This window comes from Felis catus, chromosome A2 (assembly GCF_018350175.1).
Source record: "Felis catus isolate Fca126 chromosome A2, F.catus_Fca126_mat1.0, whole genome shotgun sequence".
Lineage (NCBI taxonomy): Eukaryota > Metazoa > Chordata > Mammalia > Carnivora > Felidae > Felis > Felis catus.
This window is the reverse complement of record NC_058369.1, coordinates 122655882-122673927: the sequence shown is the minus strand read 5'-3', so window position 1 is coordinate 122673927 and position 18046 is coordinate 122655882. Positions and strand designations below refer to the sequence as shown.

Below are 18046 nucleotides of genomic sequence, written 5' to 3'. Positions count from 1 at the left end.
GGGATAATGTTATTGATCTTGGTTAATGATTTTAGAAAGCATGTGGTTGTCATGGAGGTAATTATTAAAAACTAATTTTTGTGAATGTACTTTTTTTAGCTTCTCTTAAAACCATACTTGCAGAATACACGTATACATGCATTTCTGTTGGCTATGTACCTAGGAATGGAATGCACCTAACATATATATATTCACTGAAAAGTATGTGCTAGAATAGCACTCACTACTTACAATACACCAAACTGGAAACTATCCAAACACCCGTCAATAACAGAATGGAGAAAAAAACCAAATTGTGGTATAGTCACATAACTGAATACTATACAGCAATGACAGTGAACAATCTATGATTACATGCAACAACATGGATAAAGTTTAAAACAAAATGCTGAGATAAAGAAGTCAGACCCCAAGAAGTGTTTACTGAATGATTCTGTGTATTTAATATACAAAATGAACAAGACCAATCAATGCTGTTAGAAGTCAGGAGAGTGGTGTCTCTTGGGGAGATGTGGTTGGTACCTTGAAGGGGCAGGAAGAGTGGTAATGTTCCATTTCTTTATCAAGATCTTATTACACAGATGCATTCAGTTTATCAGAATTAATTGAGCTGTGCACTTATTGTCCACATGCATTTTAGTCTCTATTATACTTCAAATAAAAGTAAAAAAAAAAAAACCTTCTACATACTTGCAATCTGTACTCCAATGTTTTCTTCATTCCCTGCCAACAACCTCTCTTATCACAGTGAGCTCATACTGTTTTTAATTAGACTATTGTGGACATATTTTATGTGCTAATTCAACTCGAACTTCCTTGACAGGTGGGGATCTTGGTTATTTACCTTTACTTCTCCTTACAATGTCTACAGTGGTAACATGCAAAAAGTGTTGTGTTCAGTGAATGAAAAAGAAGGAAAGAACAACTCCTTGTCATTAAAAAACAGAGATGGAGGGATGAATAAATGAATGAATGAATGAATGAATGTTACATAGCTATTAAACAGCAGGATCAGGATTTAAATGAACAACTCAACCGTCATAGAAGCTCACTGTCATGACGATTGCAATCATTGTTATATGAATACATCACTTCGCAGTCTACTGACCTACCTATAAACATTGATCTGAAAGACAAATGTATAGTAAAAAAGTTTAAGTCACCAGATATATTAATGGGATAATTCTTAACTTTGTGAATAGATTCGTGGTTAAGTTTTTCTATTTCATCTAGTATTTATTATTAATCCAGGATTTGTTATGTATCAGAGACAGAGGCAGCTTGTTGACGTTTGATTACTTAATGCCTAAGGTTACCAAGTATAGTTGTTAAGAAACTAGAACTGAAGGGGGCGCCTGGGTGGCTCAGTCGGTTAAGTGTCCTACTTTGGCTCAGGTCATGATCTCATGATTTGTGGGTTGGAGCCCCTGCGTCCAGCTCTGTGCTGACAGCTCAGAGCCTGGAGCCTGCTTAGGATTCTGTGTCTCCCTCTATCTCTGCCCCTCCCCCACTCATGCTCTGTCTCTGTCTCTCAAAAATAAACAAACACTGAAAAAAAATTTTAAGAAAAAAGAAAGAAACTAGAATTTAGATTCAGACAGACCTAGGTCTAAACCATGATCCTCTCACTTAAAAATGGAACAGTCACGGGTACATTGGCTAACTTCTCTGAGCTGCAGCTTCATTACTCCTACCGGGGAGACAGTCCCGGTATTGCAAGGATCCCATGAGACCTCGTATGTAAAGTACCTCACCTGGTGCTTGGCAGACTGCGTATGGAAGCACAGTTCATCGTCACCATGACCAGAGGTTAAGTAAGCTCCCCCCATCCCATCCACACCCATCCATCAGTAAGTTCTGGTGATTGTCTCTCCAAAATACATGTCTAGGTTTCCTCCCTTCATTTCCATTACCCCACTCTAAGCTGGGCGCAGTCAGCACTCCCGCAACGTGATCTGTCCGTCCCCCCTTATAGGCTTTGTATGTCCTCCCTGCTTCTTCTTTTTCTCTCTGCAACTCTTTTCAGCTAGAGTGATCTTTTCAAAGTTGTTTTTTTTTTTTATTTCTGTTTAATGTTTATTTTTGAGAGAGAGAGAGAGAGAGAGAGAGAGCATGAGCAGGGAAGGGGCAGAGAGAGAGGGAGACAGAATCTGAAGCAGGCTCAGGCTCTGAGCTACTAGCCCAGAGCCTGACGCAGGGCTTGAGCTCATGAACCTCAAGATCATGACCTGAGCCGAAGTCGGACGCTTAACTCACTGAGCCACCCAGGTGCCCCTAGAGTAATCTTTTCAAATCTTAAATTTCCTTAAGCCCTCCAATGACTTCCTTTGAAACGAATTTAAAAAAGAAATAGATTCCAAATACTTCACATGACCTACACAATCTCATAGGCTCTGATCCTTGTTCTCACTGCAGTTTCCCCCAGAACATTAGACATGTGCTCTGCTTGCTTCTCAGTCTTCAGACTCAACTTGGAGGATGACTCAGAAAGGGCTTCCCAGATACTTGAACCAAGTAGGGCTTCTCATGATTCTCTGTAGCCACCAACAGGTAAATTGCACATTTCTGTGTTTACTTGTTTATTGCCTACATCCCCCTTCTGGCCTCTAAACTCCCCAACAGTTTGTCATAGCCGTTCTACACGCCATCGAACAGCCATCACTAACCCAGTGCCTGGAACAAACCCATCATTCAATAAGTATGTACTTCTGCCTCTCACCTGGAGGCACAAGATTAATACATGTATTAAGTATTGTGTTAGCAAGTGATGAGTGCTACAGAGAACAACAAAACTGGAAGGTGGATAAGGAAGGACAGATGGGTGTAGGGGTACAATATAAAGTAGGATGGTCAGAGGGAACATTTGAGCAGAGACTTGAAGGAAGTCAGGACGAGCCATGGGGATACTCAGGAGAAGGAGTCCAGGTAGAAGTAAGTGCAAGGATCCTGAGGTGGAAGGAACAGCCAGGGCCAGTGTGGCTGGAGCTGAGTGAGTGGAGGAGAGAGCAATAGAAGATGGGAACAGAAAGACCAGAAGAAGCTTCTGGGCCTCTGTGAAGACTTGGCTTTGACTCTGAGGGAGGCGAAGCCACTGCAGGATTTTGAATATAGAAGAACGCAGTCTGATTTATGTTTTAACCAGATGCCTCTGGCTGCTGAGTTGAGGACTCGGTACAGAATATAAGAGGCCAAGAATGAAGAACACAGAAGCCATTGGGCCAGGTGAGAGATGCTCGTGATTTGGATGAGGGAAGAAGTGGCAGAATTGCCAAGAAGTGGTCAGATTCTGGATGTAATTCTAGGATGGCACTGAGAGGATTTGCTGACATACCGGTTCTAGGGGGTGAGAGAAAGAAAGGAATCAAGAAAGACTCCAAAACAGACATTCAATAAACCTTTGTTGAGTGGATGAATGGGCGAATAAGTGAATGAATGAAGGACACACAGCCATTAAACATCAGGATCAGGATTTAAAGCTCGTTTCGTAAGACGTCAAAACACTCACTGTGACGCTTAACCTTTCGGAATCTGGCAGAGGGTCTTTCTTCAGAAAATGCACATGTGTACGTACATGCCAAATTTGCACATAATCTGAGGAAGCTCCAGAACCATTTGAAATCCACCCAGAAATCACGTTAAGAGAGCCTGCGTGTCACCATACAAGCGTGTGACATAAAGCTTGATTTTCAAAATGCAGTTTGCATGAAACCTTTGCAGAATATCTCTTGCCTAAAGTTCCCACTCCAATTTTACAGTGGATTAATGTAACAGAAAAAAAGAAATGGTACATCTGTTTTCTAAGTTTAAAAATAACCATCACAATACATGTTATTGGAATATAACACTAATTTCTAAGTCCGTATCATAAAAAGTCTTACTCAGTGACAACTCATACTTCATATTGTAAAAGACTAAAGGAAACTATACATTTTCTTACAGTAACATCACAAAATAAAGCACCATTTCTTTATGAATGGCTGGGATTATAATAACTCAGTCCAATAACTCTGGTTGTCTCAGACCTGTAGAAGTTTTAACTGGCAGATTTACATGACTTGATTTAATAACAAATTAGGAAATGAATTTAACACTTGCAGCTTGGGGAGTCAAATAAAAAGTATACTTCATGGAGGAAAAATTTATAAAATCTATTTCTGGAGAGAACAACAGTGCCGTTTGTGCAAAGACTAAAATAAAAGATTGGATGTTGCTATATTTTATGAATTGCAAAAAATGACAATATCGTTTATTGCAAAATAATAGTACAATTCGGCTTACCTCACCCTGAAGTAAATCTATAAAGGCAATTCAAACGTTGTCCTCAAATTTCCAGATTATCGTTTAATCTAAGTAATCTTTGGTGTATATAGATGTATAATATACACATACATATATATATATATATATATATATATATATACACACACACACACAGGAATATATACAAATATGTATGTGTATACTATATATAGACATATACATTATAAAATATTTAGACATCTATGTTTAAATTATACTTTTAAGCCCTCTAAATCTTCAAGGAGAATAAGGTTGCTTTGTGTTTTGCCTTATATTTTCAATACTTTTATTTAAATCCCAAGGTCTGTTTTCCAAAGTGGAATATTCTGCCACAGCCATAAAACTCTTTCAAGCCACGGGGGATCACAGAGTTAAAACTCTAAGGATTAACGCTGGGCTCGCTCACAGGCTTACCGGCTGCCCTGAAGCATTTGTCTAAGAGCTTAAAAAAAAAAAAAAAAAAAAAAAAGAAAAGGAAAAAAAAAAGCAATAGAGAAAATTGTCCAAAAATCTATCTCAGAAAGCACCCTACTTCTAGGGGGAAAAAATGGTCCTAAGGCTTTGCTGCCTGATCCTGCCCAGGTCTACATTCTGTTGCCTTACACCCTAGGAGAGCTGAGAAAAAATGCCTGCCATGTTCCAAACTGATCTCTTAAGTTATGAGAGGAGTGTAAAAAGGGAGTCAATAGAATTCTCCTTTGCTGTGACACAGGTACCAACTGGATGACCTAAAAATAACAACACTTTTATGCCTTACTTTGCACTTTTGGCTTCTATTGCCTTGCAACTGAGTCAAATTATAGCTACATTTTCTGTGGGTCACTTTTATAAGTGAAATATGAAAAATTACCCAGTGAAAGCAAGACAGGGGCATACAGACATTGGGGACTTAAAAAAAAATCTATAAAATGTCTTGGCCCCAGAAGCAAAGATCATATCAGCTAAATCAGTGTTGAATTCAGTTATGGATATAAACTTTGGTGTGCAGTCATTGCTGCAAAATGAGAAAATCTATTATAGAGATGGTGATAATATACTCCCCATACTCGGAGTATTCGTCTACAATTCAGAATGTATTTCTGTTTGGAGTATTGGTGTTAACGTGCTTTCTTAGCAGAGAGTAGAACAGCCGTTGTGGTGTATGTTATGAATGCATATTAACAGCACATGCATTTGCATATCTGGAACTATAGTAGAAAATGCATAACAAAATTCCTTTTGAAAGATTATTGTACAAACACACTGAATCCTTGCTAAATCTTGACATAACAACTTTTTTGTTTTCTCCCCCTTTTTTTTTTTTTGAAAAAGAAATCTAAGACATTCAAACAATAGACTAATACTCAGAAAAACCTCAACACAGATTTTATCCCCCCTCACCCCACCTCATCACCACCACCAAAGGTTTTTATTTCACGTTCAAAGGCAGAAATAGAACAGTCCCAAATGTTTTCATCAAAAAAACTGTTTCTCATTTGTCTGCACATTGCAAAGATAAAATATAAATCTATCCTTGCGGTGAGCTACATGGGTGATCATTTTCTACTAACATGTCATGTTACCTATTCCTCAGATTTTGATTCTCGTGTTTGCGATGCCTATAATATAATGCAGCTTCTGAAGACTTTGCAAGTTTAGAATATGGTACAATATGCAAAATGCGTGACACACTTTGTGGCTCCTGACTCTTCGTACTTATGCTCCTTTACATTTAAAAACTAAACTATATGTGAGATCAAACAAAAGTGTGCCTCTGGTCTTCCTATAGAAACTCTCTGTGTTGAAAGAAAAGGTGTGTGCATTTTTGAACCAAAGGCTACATGAAATATACTCAACACACCCATTACCAGTAATATCCCCTTAAGCAGCACATTTTGAAAAGCCTTGGGTAGGTCTGATTTTTTTTAAACATAAGCCAGGCCAACCCACTTCACTTGTGAATTTATAGGCTTATTTTTATTTTAAATTTGCATTTTTACCAAACCATCGACAGAGAAAAATTATTCTCCTTTACCTAGCATACCTCTCCCTTCTGCCATCGTCCCTATCTTTTCTAGACCCGTCCAGGCAAAGTTGAGTAACTTTGAGGGGGACGGAAACGGGTGGGCTACGACAGGAGCAAAACTGAATTTAATTTGAGACCCCCGGTGCCAATTTGGAACCAAAGAGCATTAAAGCAGCAGAATTCTAAACCTTTCAAAACTGGGATTTATAAGGGGAATGCTAACACAGATTCAACAGTTACAACTCTGCCAGGGATTACTTTAATACCAAAAGCATATTGTCTCACTTTATAGAAAGAGATTATTCAGTTATCAAACAACAAAGGTTGTGTTTGTCCATTTCTGAACTTTTTTTTAAGTACACTTTTTACTTTCCTGACAGGCGACTCTGAAATAAAACATCCTCTTTTTTTCTTTTCTTTTCCTTTTTTTTTTTTTTTTTTTTTTGCAAGGGAAGGGGGTGACAGGGGAGCAGGGAAAAGGAGAGGAAGGTGGAGTTTGCCTCTGGCTTCACAGTTCATTTTATCTACAAGGCCTTGCCAGTTTCGCCTAACTGTTTCTGCCCTGCTTTTGTTAAGAAATCAAAAGTGGGGAGTGGGGAGAAAGAGAAATAGGAATAAATCTGAAAAAAGAAAAAAAAACTGGACACTGATGTAAGAATGAGGAGATTTTTAAATTGGCTGTCAGTCTTGAGGGGGAAAAATGTGAAGAGAAGATTTTTATGAGAAAGGAAAAAAAAAATCTGAGAAAACAGAAAAGCCTCTCTTTGATTAATATACTCAGCAGAATGCCAGGAAGAGAAAGACAAAAACCTAAGTGCTATTTTTTTTTTTTTTGATGTTTACTGTGTAGGAAATGAAATGAGAAAGAAAGAACAAGCCAGTTACCACTGGAAGGAGTCTGGGACAGTGCAAGAGGGAAGTGTGACTTTTGGTACCGGACACAAGAATGTAGTTTGAAATCCTTCACGGTGCACTTGAAGACGTCTCTGCCTTGATACAGATAAAGAAGCTCTCTGAAAAGTTGTTGAAAGACACCAGCAAGTGTAGAAAGGGGAGCGTCTGAGGATGTCTTTCACAGACCCCAGATGGAGAAACTGTTCTTTTATTCCAAATTCCTAAGAAGCACAGAAGTCGTACATGTTAATAAGAGAACACACAGACACACGCCCATAAGTTACACGCCATGAAACAAAACAAGGAAATAAGGAGACCTTTGTTGATCCCTGTTCGCTTACACGAATCTTAGTTTGGTTAAGCACCTCAAGACCATTTTCCTGATTTCGGCTCCTTTTCCCCGGCGTTCTTTCCCTGGGTAGCCAGGTGCACGAATGGGATGGTGATCTTTACTAAACGTCAACATCAACAACAACAAAAACCTCTCGCTCACACAAAAGCCCACCTTGTAAATGAATGGAATATTAACGACTACCTAGTAGTTGCACCGTTGGCAGGGCGAAACTGAACACTAACACAGCTATTTCTACAGACTGCCAGTGAAGCTGAAGCAGCTCTAGGAGAGAAACGCACCTACTGTATGTGAAATGCTGGTGCAGATTTTTTCCCTATCAGTCTAACCTTCTGTGTTGATGCATGAATGCTGGTACCCACTTACAGGGATGCCAGATGATCAGTGCAGAATGAAGGTCCCAAGAGAGAGGATCACATGGTTCTCTCTGCCCTGTGACGTCACTAGCAGATGGCATGGGTACCAGCTCTGGCAGTTGGCATCAATGTCACTTTTTAGAGATCAATGAGATAGTGCAGATATACACAGATCTAGAGACTCCAGGAGACGATGCGACACTCAGCCTGAAAAGATTTGGAAGATACAAAATGAAAACCGATTATTGAATGAAGTTAAAACCTAAGGTAATATAAATAAAGATATACTTCAATTGATGCTGGCTTTGCATGCAAGTATTTAAAGATACAGTGTCACTGTCTTATAGTATTTACATGCTCTTTGCCATCTATAACTTCTTATCATATTTCATTCTTATGATGTAACTGTCACATACTTTCACTGCTATTATGTAACACTGCAAGTATGTGGACATTGCTAAGAGTTGTGTGTGTGTGTGTGTGTGTGTGTGTGTGTGTGTGTGTATGTATGTGTGTTGAGGGGGCTGGAGATTGTTACATTCGAAAGTCTGTTTTAACGTGCCTATTTGTTTGAAGACTTTAGATGAAAATACTTGCTACTTCACCAAACGAAAGCCAAAATTGTATTTGAAACACAAATTATTTTCCCCTTTCATTCGGGATTCTGTACACACGTGCACAATTGCAGTCAGAATCCTTGGACTGTTCCTGTCAGATATTAGCTAGAGGGAGACTTCTGTGGCTCGCAGAACAAAAACACTACGAGAGTGGTTTTTTTGTCCAGGGTGATTTGAACAGCAGTAAACAGACGATTACATTTGGAAAAAATTTAAATGTAAAAGCAGTTTTAACATTTTCTTTGATTTAAAAAAAATGCCAGTGATTCTTGTCTTTTAAAATGTATTTATGGAGTTTATTCCAAATTAGCCTGACCCCCCACCCCCCCTTTTTTTGTGTGAAGGCTGGGAAAACAGTGCCCTTTTACATATATTTCTTCACTGATCAGAAAGAAATCAGTTTAAAAATTGGCTCTGATTAATCTTTTCTTTAAATTCGTAAATGTCAACAGCCACTTATCTAAATTTGCAGTTACATAATACAGCAAATAAAGTTAAGGCTTATTTCTTTTTCGAAAAAAAGAAAGAAACACCTCACAAATTTGTCAGCTGACGGAGAGGTAATACTTTTTCATTTTAAAAACTGGTGTCTCTTTGCATTTTGTACTCAGGGGAATTGGAATTAATGAAATTCTGCATTGCTATATCATGTTTTGCATTTGCTGGAATTCAAAGGTCCTTTTTGTGCATTAAAAATAGTTCAAAATCAAAGGAAAATGGAGATGGTGGTGGCAATGTAATAAATGCTTCTTGTTTTGTTTTCTTTTGATAATTTGCGTGTATAAATTGATCCTCTCGCATGTGTCCATGTAGTTTTTATAATTACGAGTCTGCACAAACTCAAAAATTATAGTTAATGTAAAAAATTGGTCCCCGAGTCAGACTTTTTCACGTTTTTCATTTTTTGTATTCTTATGATTAAGTCATTAAATATGCTTTAAGTGTATAAACTTTAAAAATGAAAACACTTTAAATATTGTGCTGGCATTTTTTCAGGTAATTTAAGATTAGAGAACCATGTTAACACTACCGTTTGATGAGTCTGTTGTAATGCCAGAATCCCAGATGTGCAGAAAGTTTTCTAGAGAATGTGAGGACCAGAAGCAAATTAAGAAACCAGAAAGCTTTTCCAAACAGATTGTCCTTCGAGGAAAGAGCATCAAAAGGGCCCCTGGAGAAGAAACCGAGAAGGAAGAAGAGGAGGAAGACAGGGAAGAGGAAGATGAAAATGGCTTGCCCAGAAGGAGGGGTCTTAGGAAAAAAAAGACGACCAAGCTCCGACTGGAGAGGGTCAAGTTCAGGAGACAGGAAGCTAATGCGCGGGAGAGAAACAGGATGCATGGCCTCAACGACGCTCTGGACAATTTAAGAAAAGTGGTCCCCTGTTACTCCAAAACCCAAAAACTGTCCAAAATAGAAACTTTACGACTGGCCAAAAACTACATCTGGGCACTTTCTGAAATCCTGAGAATCGGCAAGAGACCTGATCTGCTCACGTTCGTCCAAAACTTATGCAAAGGTCTTTCCCAGCCGACTACAAACTTGGTGGCAGGCTGCTTGCAGCTCAACGCCAGGAGTTTCCTGATGGGTCAGGGTGGGGAGGCTGCGCACCACACAAGGTCACCCTACTCTACCTTCTACCCGCCCTACCACAGCCCTGAGCTCACCACTCCCCCAGGGCATGGAACTCTTGATAATTCCAAGTCCATGAAACCCTACAATTATTGCAGTGCGTATGAATCCTTCTATGAAAGCACTTCCCCTGAGTGTGCCAGCCCTCAGTTTGAAGGTCCCTTAAGTCCTCCCCCAATTAACTATAATGGGATATTTTCCCTGAAGCAAGAAGAAACCTTGGACTATGGCAAAAATTACAATTACGGCATGCATTACTGTGCAGTGCCACCCAGGGGTCCCCTTGGGCAGGGTGCCATGTTCAGGTTGCCCACCGACAGCCACTTCCCTTACGACTTACATCTGCGCAGCCAATCTCTCACCATGCAAGATGAATTAAATGCAGTTTTTCATAATTAATGAGGAAAATGAAAATAAACAGTGGTCATTCACCTCCCCCGTCTAATTAAGACAAAGCAGATGCTTGTGGGCTGAATAATTGGCACAACTCTATCTAAGGTGTTTACTAGTTTCTGAAGTGTGTTTCAACTATTGTGAGAATTTTCTATGTAATAATAAATCTCTTTTCGTATGAGAACTTCTTTTCCTTTCCTTTTGTCTGTGAAGCACTGTGATTCTGTTTCTACTGGAAGGATTTTTTTCATGTTTTATTTTCTTTTAAATTCACTTAATTTGTTTGAACAAGGTGTCTAAAAATATACTGTTGAATAAAGACACGCACACAGCATAACTCAATGTCTATTTCAGTTGTACAGTAATTATAAAAATGCATGTTATTAAAATCAGATGAATAAAATGATGTGTTTATAATTACTAGCAATTATATATTATGTATCTCTGAAAATTGAAAATTTAAAATATTGAGAATAACACTAAGGTGACATTGATATTGGAAGATGCATTTGAGGATGTGCAACAATATAAAAAGCTATGCAATTTTCTTTTTATTAAGGATGAATCTAAATGCATTCAATTGGTAACTATTCCTCTTCAAGTTCTGCAGAGGGGGCAACATGATATTTGGGTGGACGGTGTCATGATTTGGGAACAATTATTTCAATCGTAAAGAAAAATTTTTCAGCTCTTGTTTTGTATTGTTCAAAAATTATCTGTACAGGTTTGTTATCACAATGTATAATTGTGTTTTTCCACCCCACGTTTTTAAAGCAATTAAACATAGATATTTACACTCCTAAAGGACATCCATTAGCTGTGATATTTTTGCATGATACTTATTATTTCCTGGTACACAGCTGCTTTCTGTCTCTGACACTCCCTCCTCCCCATTGCAGAAACATTTCTTTATTTCAAAACCGTACGAGATAAAACAAATTTCTTAAACAAAATGGCCAAAGCGCTTACAAGAATTTTTTTTTTTTTTTTTTTTTTTTTTTTTTTTTTTTTTTTTTTGAGTATCTTAAATGAAAGAAGAGAAGCGCACAAGGGTTAAACATCCTGGGGAAACAATGATAAATCCTGGTAACCTTCAGCTCCAGCCGAAATTCGGTGGCAAATTTCCAGCAAACACCAAGAGTGGATGTTAAAAATGGAAGGTTTTACTCTGCGCGGTTTAAATAAGTCTGGCCGATTAGAGGCTAAATTCTGTGTGATTAAAAGTTTCCTGACAAAAGGCCACCAAAAACCCACTTGAATAGCGCCTGGGGAGCTCAGCCTCTTAGGCAGAACTGAGTCCCTCCTAGGATAAAAGCCAAGGTGGCAGTGACCTCCTTCCAGATGCCCTCTTGCGCCGGTTTGCCCACCCCCCCAGGGGGAGGAGGGGGACAGCTGCGAAGGTCTGCGAGGGTGGCAGAAATGTGTCCCGCTGTGGCGGGACTGAGCGGGTCTGGGTGGGCCTTGGCAAGAGGTCCGCGCTCACCGCCGGCCGGCGCTGCCCACTCGTGCGCCCCGCAGATACTGCCTGAGCCGGCGCAGGCCCGACGGCTCCCGGAGGGCGGCGCGTGGGGGGGGCTGGAGCCGGCTTCGTGCCCCCGCGGTTGTCACCGGTGCACAGGGTCACAGGCTGCACCGCCCGTGGCCCGCCCACAGTGGGCGCCCTTGGGACCGGGGGCCCGCGCCCGGCTAGCGGCTACCGAGCTGACCCCGCCCTCCCGGAAAGGGGCTGCGGGGCATGGGGAGCCGGCCTGCCCAGATACCTTGTCCAGAAGCGGGGAGGAGGGGACCTTTTGGGGCCAGGACCCGAGAGGCTGGAAAGGGCGACGCCCATTCTCTCGCTCGGGCTGCTGCAGTGGGGGTAGCCGAGGTGGCGGCTCCAGTTTGCTCAAACTCCGCTGATATCTGTCCCTGTCCTGCCTTCCCATGCCTGCGGGACTTCTAGAGTCGAGGCCGAGAGGCCTGCGACCCATTCTCCAGGGGTAGCGGCTCTCCAGCTCCCCCCGCGTTAGAGCGCACTGCAGCCGCGCTCCGAAGGGCAAAGGGGTCCAAGCAGCTGCTGGCGTGGGATTCGGCGGGTGATGCACGCGCCCTTCTAAGTGGTTGTGACAGCACCTGTTCATTCCTTTCCCACGAGGGCAAAGAAGTCAGGGAAAGAGGAGGAAGTGTGCCCTCTAGGGGTGGAGAGACGTTTGCCCGGGGTAGTGAGCCGTCAGTTCCCTGTCTGGACACTGGAGCGACTCGCCCTGGCTTTCTGGCAAACACGCAGAAAACCTGCCCTCTCTGGGACCGTGTCCAGGATTGCCAGGCCTCTTCAAGGCCCCTCAGACCCCAAGAGTCTGATCACTGCTCACCCCGTCTGAGCAAAGAGTAAGAAAGTGAGGAAGCATCAGAAACTAGAAGGATCTGACTTAAAAAAAAAAAAAAAAAAAAAAAAAGTAAGGCATTTCTGTTTAGTCACTGACAGAATAAGTGAGGTCTCCCCCACCTTGTTCCAAGGTGACCCGCTTCAAACAACATCGCACGGGCTCAGTGTCTTGTTGGTCCAGACAGGCTTTGACCACAGTCTTTCCAGGGTCACAAATCCATGTTGGAGCTAGAGATTACAACAGGAGATGCATTCTCCCCTCTCCCTCTGGCAATATGGAATGCTGAGGAAAACGCAGCTGGCTGAATGTCTGGGGAAGAAGCAAATGTTCAGAAGAAGTGTCTTATGTCAGGGCTCAGTTGGAAATAAACTCAAGCAAAAGCACGGGGTTTTCCGGCACAGACCCCAGAGATTGTGAAATTTCTTCTATGGTTTGGGTGCACAAATCTGATGCGTGCTCTGTTGCCAGTAGGAATCTGGGATGCCATGGTGTATGTGAGTTGTGTGTGGGAGACTGATCTCTGTGGCTTATTCATCCTTCCCATCCCACCAATGACCCCCAGTATGGGAGCCGCCCAGCTGGTCCCCTTTACACTAACCAAGATCAGAAGCTCACTGTCTTTGTCAGCAATTCCCTATGCACCTCAATCCTGAGAAATTATGACTTGTTCATTCATACACCAACATCACAGATGCCATGCATTGCAAAATCTTACCTTTTAAGGTATTACTCCCATGGAAGGGGGAATGGTATAGTATAGACAGCGCACTTTAGGGTCAGGAAGTCTTGGAGTCAGATTTGGATTAAAATTTTGCCTTACCACTAACCTCTTATTGCAGCCTCAGTGAGACAGGCAGGATACAACATCCAATATGGAGGTCAGGATACCTTGCTTTCTTTCTGACCTGCTTTCCTCATCTCCCAACACGACAGGATGAAAAGCCTTTTCTGTTTTCTGAATGTTTTAAATAATTATTGCCTTTCATATTGAAAGGCTTCTTTTGAGTTGAATTATGTGAATATTATATTTATCTTTTATATTATAAATCTTGTATTTCTACAATGTTTGTCCTTTCTCCTGTATCTCCCGTCCTTTCTCAACAAAACAAAGATGTATTTACCTTTATATGAAAGAAGTAGTAGGTAGTACAGAACTTAAATGGCTGTCCAGGGGCACCAGAGGCCTTGGCTCCTACCTTTCCACTCCGTGAACCTTAGTGTGGTGCTTCCATTCTCAGATTCGCCTCATGGCCCCACATGGCTATTGGGGTTCTAACCGTTGTGTCCTCATTCCAACTAAGAAGGAAAGGAGATGGCAAAAGGGTGTCCCACCCACCTCACCAGACCCTTCTAGAAATATTTGTGGAAGTCCCACCCAATGGCTTCTACTTAACATCTCACTGATATTTAAATCTCACCTCTAGATTTAAGAGAAGCTGGAAAATCTATCCTTTTTATCAGAGCGTATTGCCACCTGCAAGTAAGAAAGAAGAAGATGGATGCTGATTAGGCACTTAGCAATCTCTGCCATGCCTCCCTTTCTGGATTCTCAATCCTCAAGAGGTTGGACCTCATTGCATACACTGTGTGGACCGCCTCAGCACTCTGCCTTGCACGTCATGGTGCTCAATAAGATTTTTAATTGTTTTCAAAATCCTCCTGACAGTTCAAGAGGCATATGTCGTTGCAAAACATGCCTTCCTTCTGGGTGCTCATGGGACACACTGCACTTCAAACTTCAGCTGGACCATTGCTACAGCCAATCCATTCCTCATCAATGCCCTCACGGGGTTGTCCTGAACCACACTGCCCTCTTCCTCCCCACACCACACTGCCCCGGCCTCTAACATGACACATTTTTGCATGGCATCACTAGACTTACCCAGGTTCAGTCTATCAGACAAGAGATTGTCTTAGCTAATTTTTTTTTAATATCATGAGCCCCATCTTTACATACGTTTTCCCTCCCCAGCCGTGAGTGGCCAGGTTCGTTTCCCTCTTTCCAGGACTTGTGCCTATAACTCTGCTGTCTACCAATTCCTTCTTCTCCTCTCTGAGATCATACACTTTGCCCAAGTATTCTGGTTTCTGTTTCTACTGTCTCTTTCCATTAGACTGCACACATCTGTGTTACCACATGGCCTCTTAGGCTCCCCAAGCTTGTGGAATCTAAGTAGGTTCATTCTTTTTTTTTTTATTTTTCTAATGTTTATTTATTTTTGAGAGAGAGAGAGAGCGCAAGCGAGCGAGCAGGGGAGGGGCAGGGAGAGAGGGAGACACAGAATCTGAAGCAGGCCCTAGGCTCCAAGCTGTCAGCACAGAGCCCGATGCAGGATTCGAACCCATGGATCACGAGATCATGACCTGAGCTGAAGTCGAACACTTAACCGACTGGGCCACCCAGGTGCCCCTAAGTAGGTTCATTCTTAAGTCCAGTCCTCCTTACCCCCTGCAAAATGGATGGCCTCGGGCCTCTCGCTGTCTTGAAGACATGGAAGGAGAGGGTTTCCTGTTCCCCCAGGTTGCTGTGCGGCTTCCGCCTCCAATGCAGTGTCACGTGGTTGGTGTTCTACCCCAGCAGCCCACCTATGACTCCCATCTAATGTCGTTTGGGGATTTGCACTCTCCCTTGGAACCACTTTCTGTCTCTCATCACCTGCCTGTGTGTCTCTGACGTATAAGAGAAAACATGTTCTCATTTTGAAGGGAAGGCAGGGTGCTCAGGCTCCTGATGAGGGTCTCCTGCTTTAACCCCTCAGCCCTGTGGCATCTGGTCCCAAGATGCTCTGCCGCCCCAGACAGGAGATCAAGCATAACCTTGTGCTGTCCTCAAAGCCACTGCAGCCTGTTTCCCCTTGGGCTCCGTTTCTCAGTTGGCCTCATTGCATCTGATACTTTCTCTATTTGTAGGTATCCCCCTCTCCAACAGGAACCCTGTTTCTTAATGCAGGCTCCCAAATTAGGACAAGGTTCAAATTCTTCTTTTGAGTAGTTATATACTAGGGATGGAAGGGGAGGGTCTATACCCTGCCCTTTCATACGAAGTGTATAATGCCATGTTCTAACTTAGGAAGAGACTCAGCTAGGTATATAAGATTTCCTTCCCAAATTGGAGAACCCTAATAGAACAACAACAACAAAATACCCTTCTTCATCCTAAAGCCCCGCCTAGCCTCTCGTTCTCTTTCTTTCCTAGTCAAAGCTCTTCAATACGCGCTGGACACAAAATGTCACACCTTCTTTAGCACCCTGTCTCTTTGATCTGCTGTAGTCCTGCCTCCACTTCTACCATCCAACCGACACTGCATGTGTTGTAATATTTACTCCAACTACTGTGGCATCCTTTGAACAAAGCATACTGATGTTTAAAAATGAAAGTGTGTAAAAACCACCGATGAAAAGAATTGGGATAGCAGGTTGGAATTCTTGACGAGAGATCGCATTATAGAAGGGGGTGTGCAAGATCTGCTGAGGGTGTAAGCCTGAGGGCCCAGCTTTGTCCAGCTGTGTCCATTAGCTTTGCATGCTTAGGCGAGGGACACAACTTTGCAGATTCTTGGTTTCTGGTAAAAGGAGGATCATAAGAAGTAACACAAGTTGCTGACATCCAGTGACTGTTCAGTCCTTCTCTTGCTCACTCCCTGGCCACCCCTGCCCTCTCCAGCTATTGTGGGCCCCCTGACACTTTGGTAACTCTTCTTCTACTCCATTACAAGCTCTTCTTCCTTCTGTCATATTTCCCGGGCACCCAGCCCTCTGCACCTGTCTTGTCTTGCGGATCCCACTTCTCCTCCTGTGCCCCCTATGTGAGGACCACCAGACCTGTACTTCAGGCCCCCAAATACCTCAGTGTTATCCCATGGTCCTCAAAAGCTCAACATGTGGACAGTGAAGCCCTCTCCAAAACACTACCCCTCCTGCCAGTCATTTCCAGAACTCTGCTGCAATGTGTAGGAAAAAAATGATATTTAATATTTTTCATAGTTCCTTCGCTTTCTTGCCACTGGCCTTTCAGGTTGATCTCCCAGTTCTATTGCTTTTCTCTTCTCACTTCACACCTAGACCAACATACTGGCCTCCAAGCTCATTACCCTGGTTCCACCTTCCTCCTTCCAGCCCACTTCCCAATGCCAGATTAATCTTCCCCAACTACTCCAACACACCAGTCCCTCAGAGTGACGCCTCTCATGGTTCTTATTTTCTATCTGATAAACAGTTAAATGCATTTTTTTTCATCTAAATCTTCCATATTAAAACTGAGAACTGATGATGTCATATAGAACATTAGAATTTACAAAATACTTTTTACATGTTCACCTTTTTTAGTCCCAGGAACTTCAGCATTAGGTAATAATTCATACGGCCCTTATTTTATTTGGAAACCAAATCAACAGAGACACGTCACTTGCCCATGGGCACAGTGCTAATGGACAAAGGTGGACAAAACCAGTCCTGAGGCTCCCACCCCCAGCCAGTATTCCATAGTCCCTAAATTGGCACCCAAGGCCTTGTGTGTGGAATACACAGTCCATTTTTCCAACCAGATATCCCATTTCTTTATCAATGGTTTTCACCCACTTTTTAAAAAGCATCCATATGCTTTGTTCAAATGATGTCTTAGGAGTTAGTGTACATGTAAAAATGTTTCTGGTCCTGGTAAAGACAAGAATGGAGGACCAGGAACCAAGACATCCTCATTGGTGTTCCAACTCCTCAGATATGTCTGAGAAGCAAGGTTAGACAACTTCTGTACTACAGGAAAATGGTCCTGAGGTTGAACCTGTTTTTTGTATGTCCATCTGCTTTGGGGTCCTGCACTGCTCCACCTGTTTGAGATGGACTCGTTTATAGTCTCCACTTTCTCAAGTTCACATGTCCTTTTTTTTTTTTTTTTAATTTTTTTTTCAACGTTTATTTATTTTTTGGGACAGAGAGAGACAGAGCATGAATGGGGGAGGGGCAGAGAGAGAGGGAGACACAGAATCGGAAACAGGCTCCAGGCTCTGAGCCATCAGCCCAGAGCCTGACGCGGGGCTCGAACTCACGGACCGCGAGATCGTGACCTGGCTGAAGTCGGACGCTTAACCGACTGTACCACCCAGGCGCCCCACAAGTTCACATGTCCTTTAAGG

The 18046-nt window shown here is 42.3% G+C and overlaps 1 protein-coding gene and 1 long non-coding RNA gene across 3 annotated transcripts in view; one reads left to right on the top strand and one right to left on the bottom strand.

Annotated features, from left to right (window-relative positions):
- Positions 1–4509: 4509 nt before the first annotated feature.
- The window catches only part of LOC123383932, a 40427-nt gene continuing 26890 nt past the window's right edge, over positions 4510–18046 (bottom strand). The window contains exons 2-5 of the long non-coding RNA XR_006594361.1: positions 14333–14388; positions 13034–13223; positions 7917–8113; positions 4510–7419 (exon numbers count right to left, since the gene is read on the bottom strand). This is a non-coding gene — a long non-coding RNA (uncharacterized LOC123383932). The remainder of the gene's footprint in view (positions 7420–7916; positions 8114–13033; positions 13224–14332; positions 14389–18046) is intronic.
- Positions 8046–10732, top strand: NEUROD6 (neuronal differentiation 6). Of its 2 annotated transcripts, none has more exons than XM_045052562.1 (2): positions 8046–8173; positions 9661–10732. In XM_045052562.1, the coding sequence occupies exons 1-2, from the start codon at positions 8156–8158 to the stop codon at positions 10552–10554; spliced, it is 912 nt and encodes a 303-aa protein (XP_044908497.1). In that variant the 5' UTR covers positions 8046–8155; the 3' UTR covers positions 10555–10732. The 2 variants fall into 2 exon arrangements, with proteins under 2 accessions (XP_044908497.1, XP_006929353.3); XM_006929291.5 differs by having other exon boundaries at positions 9520–10732.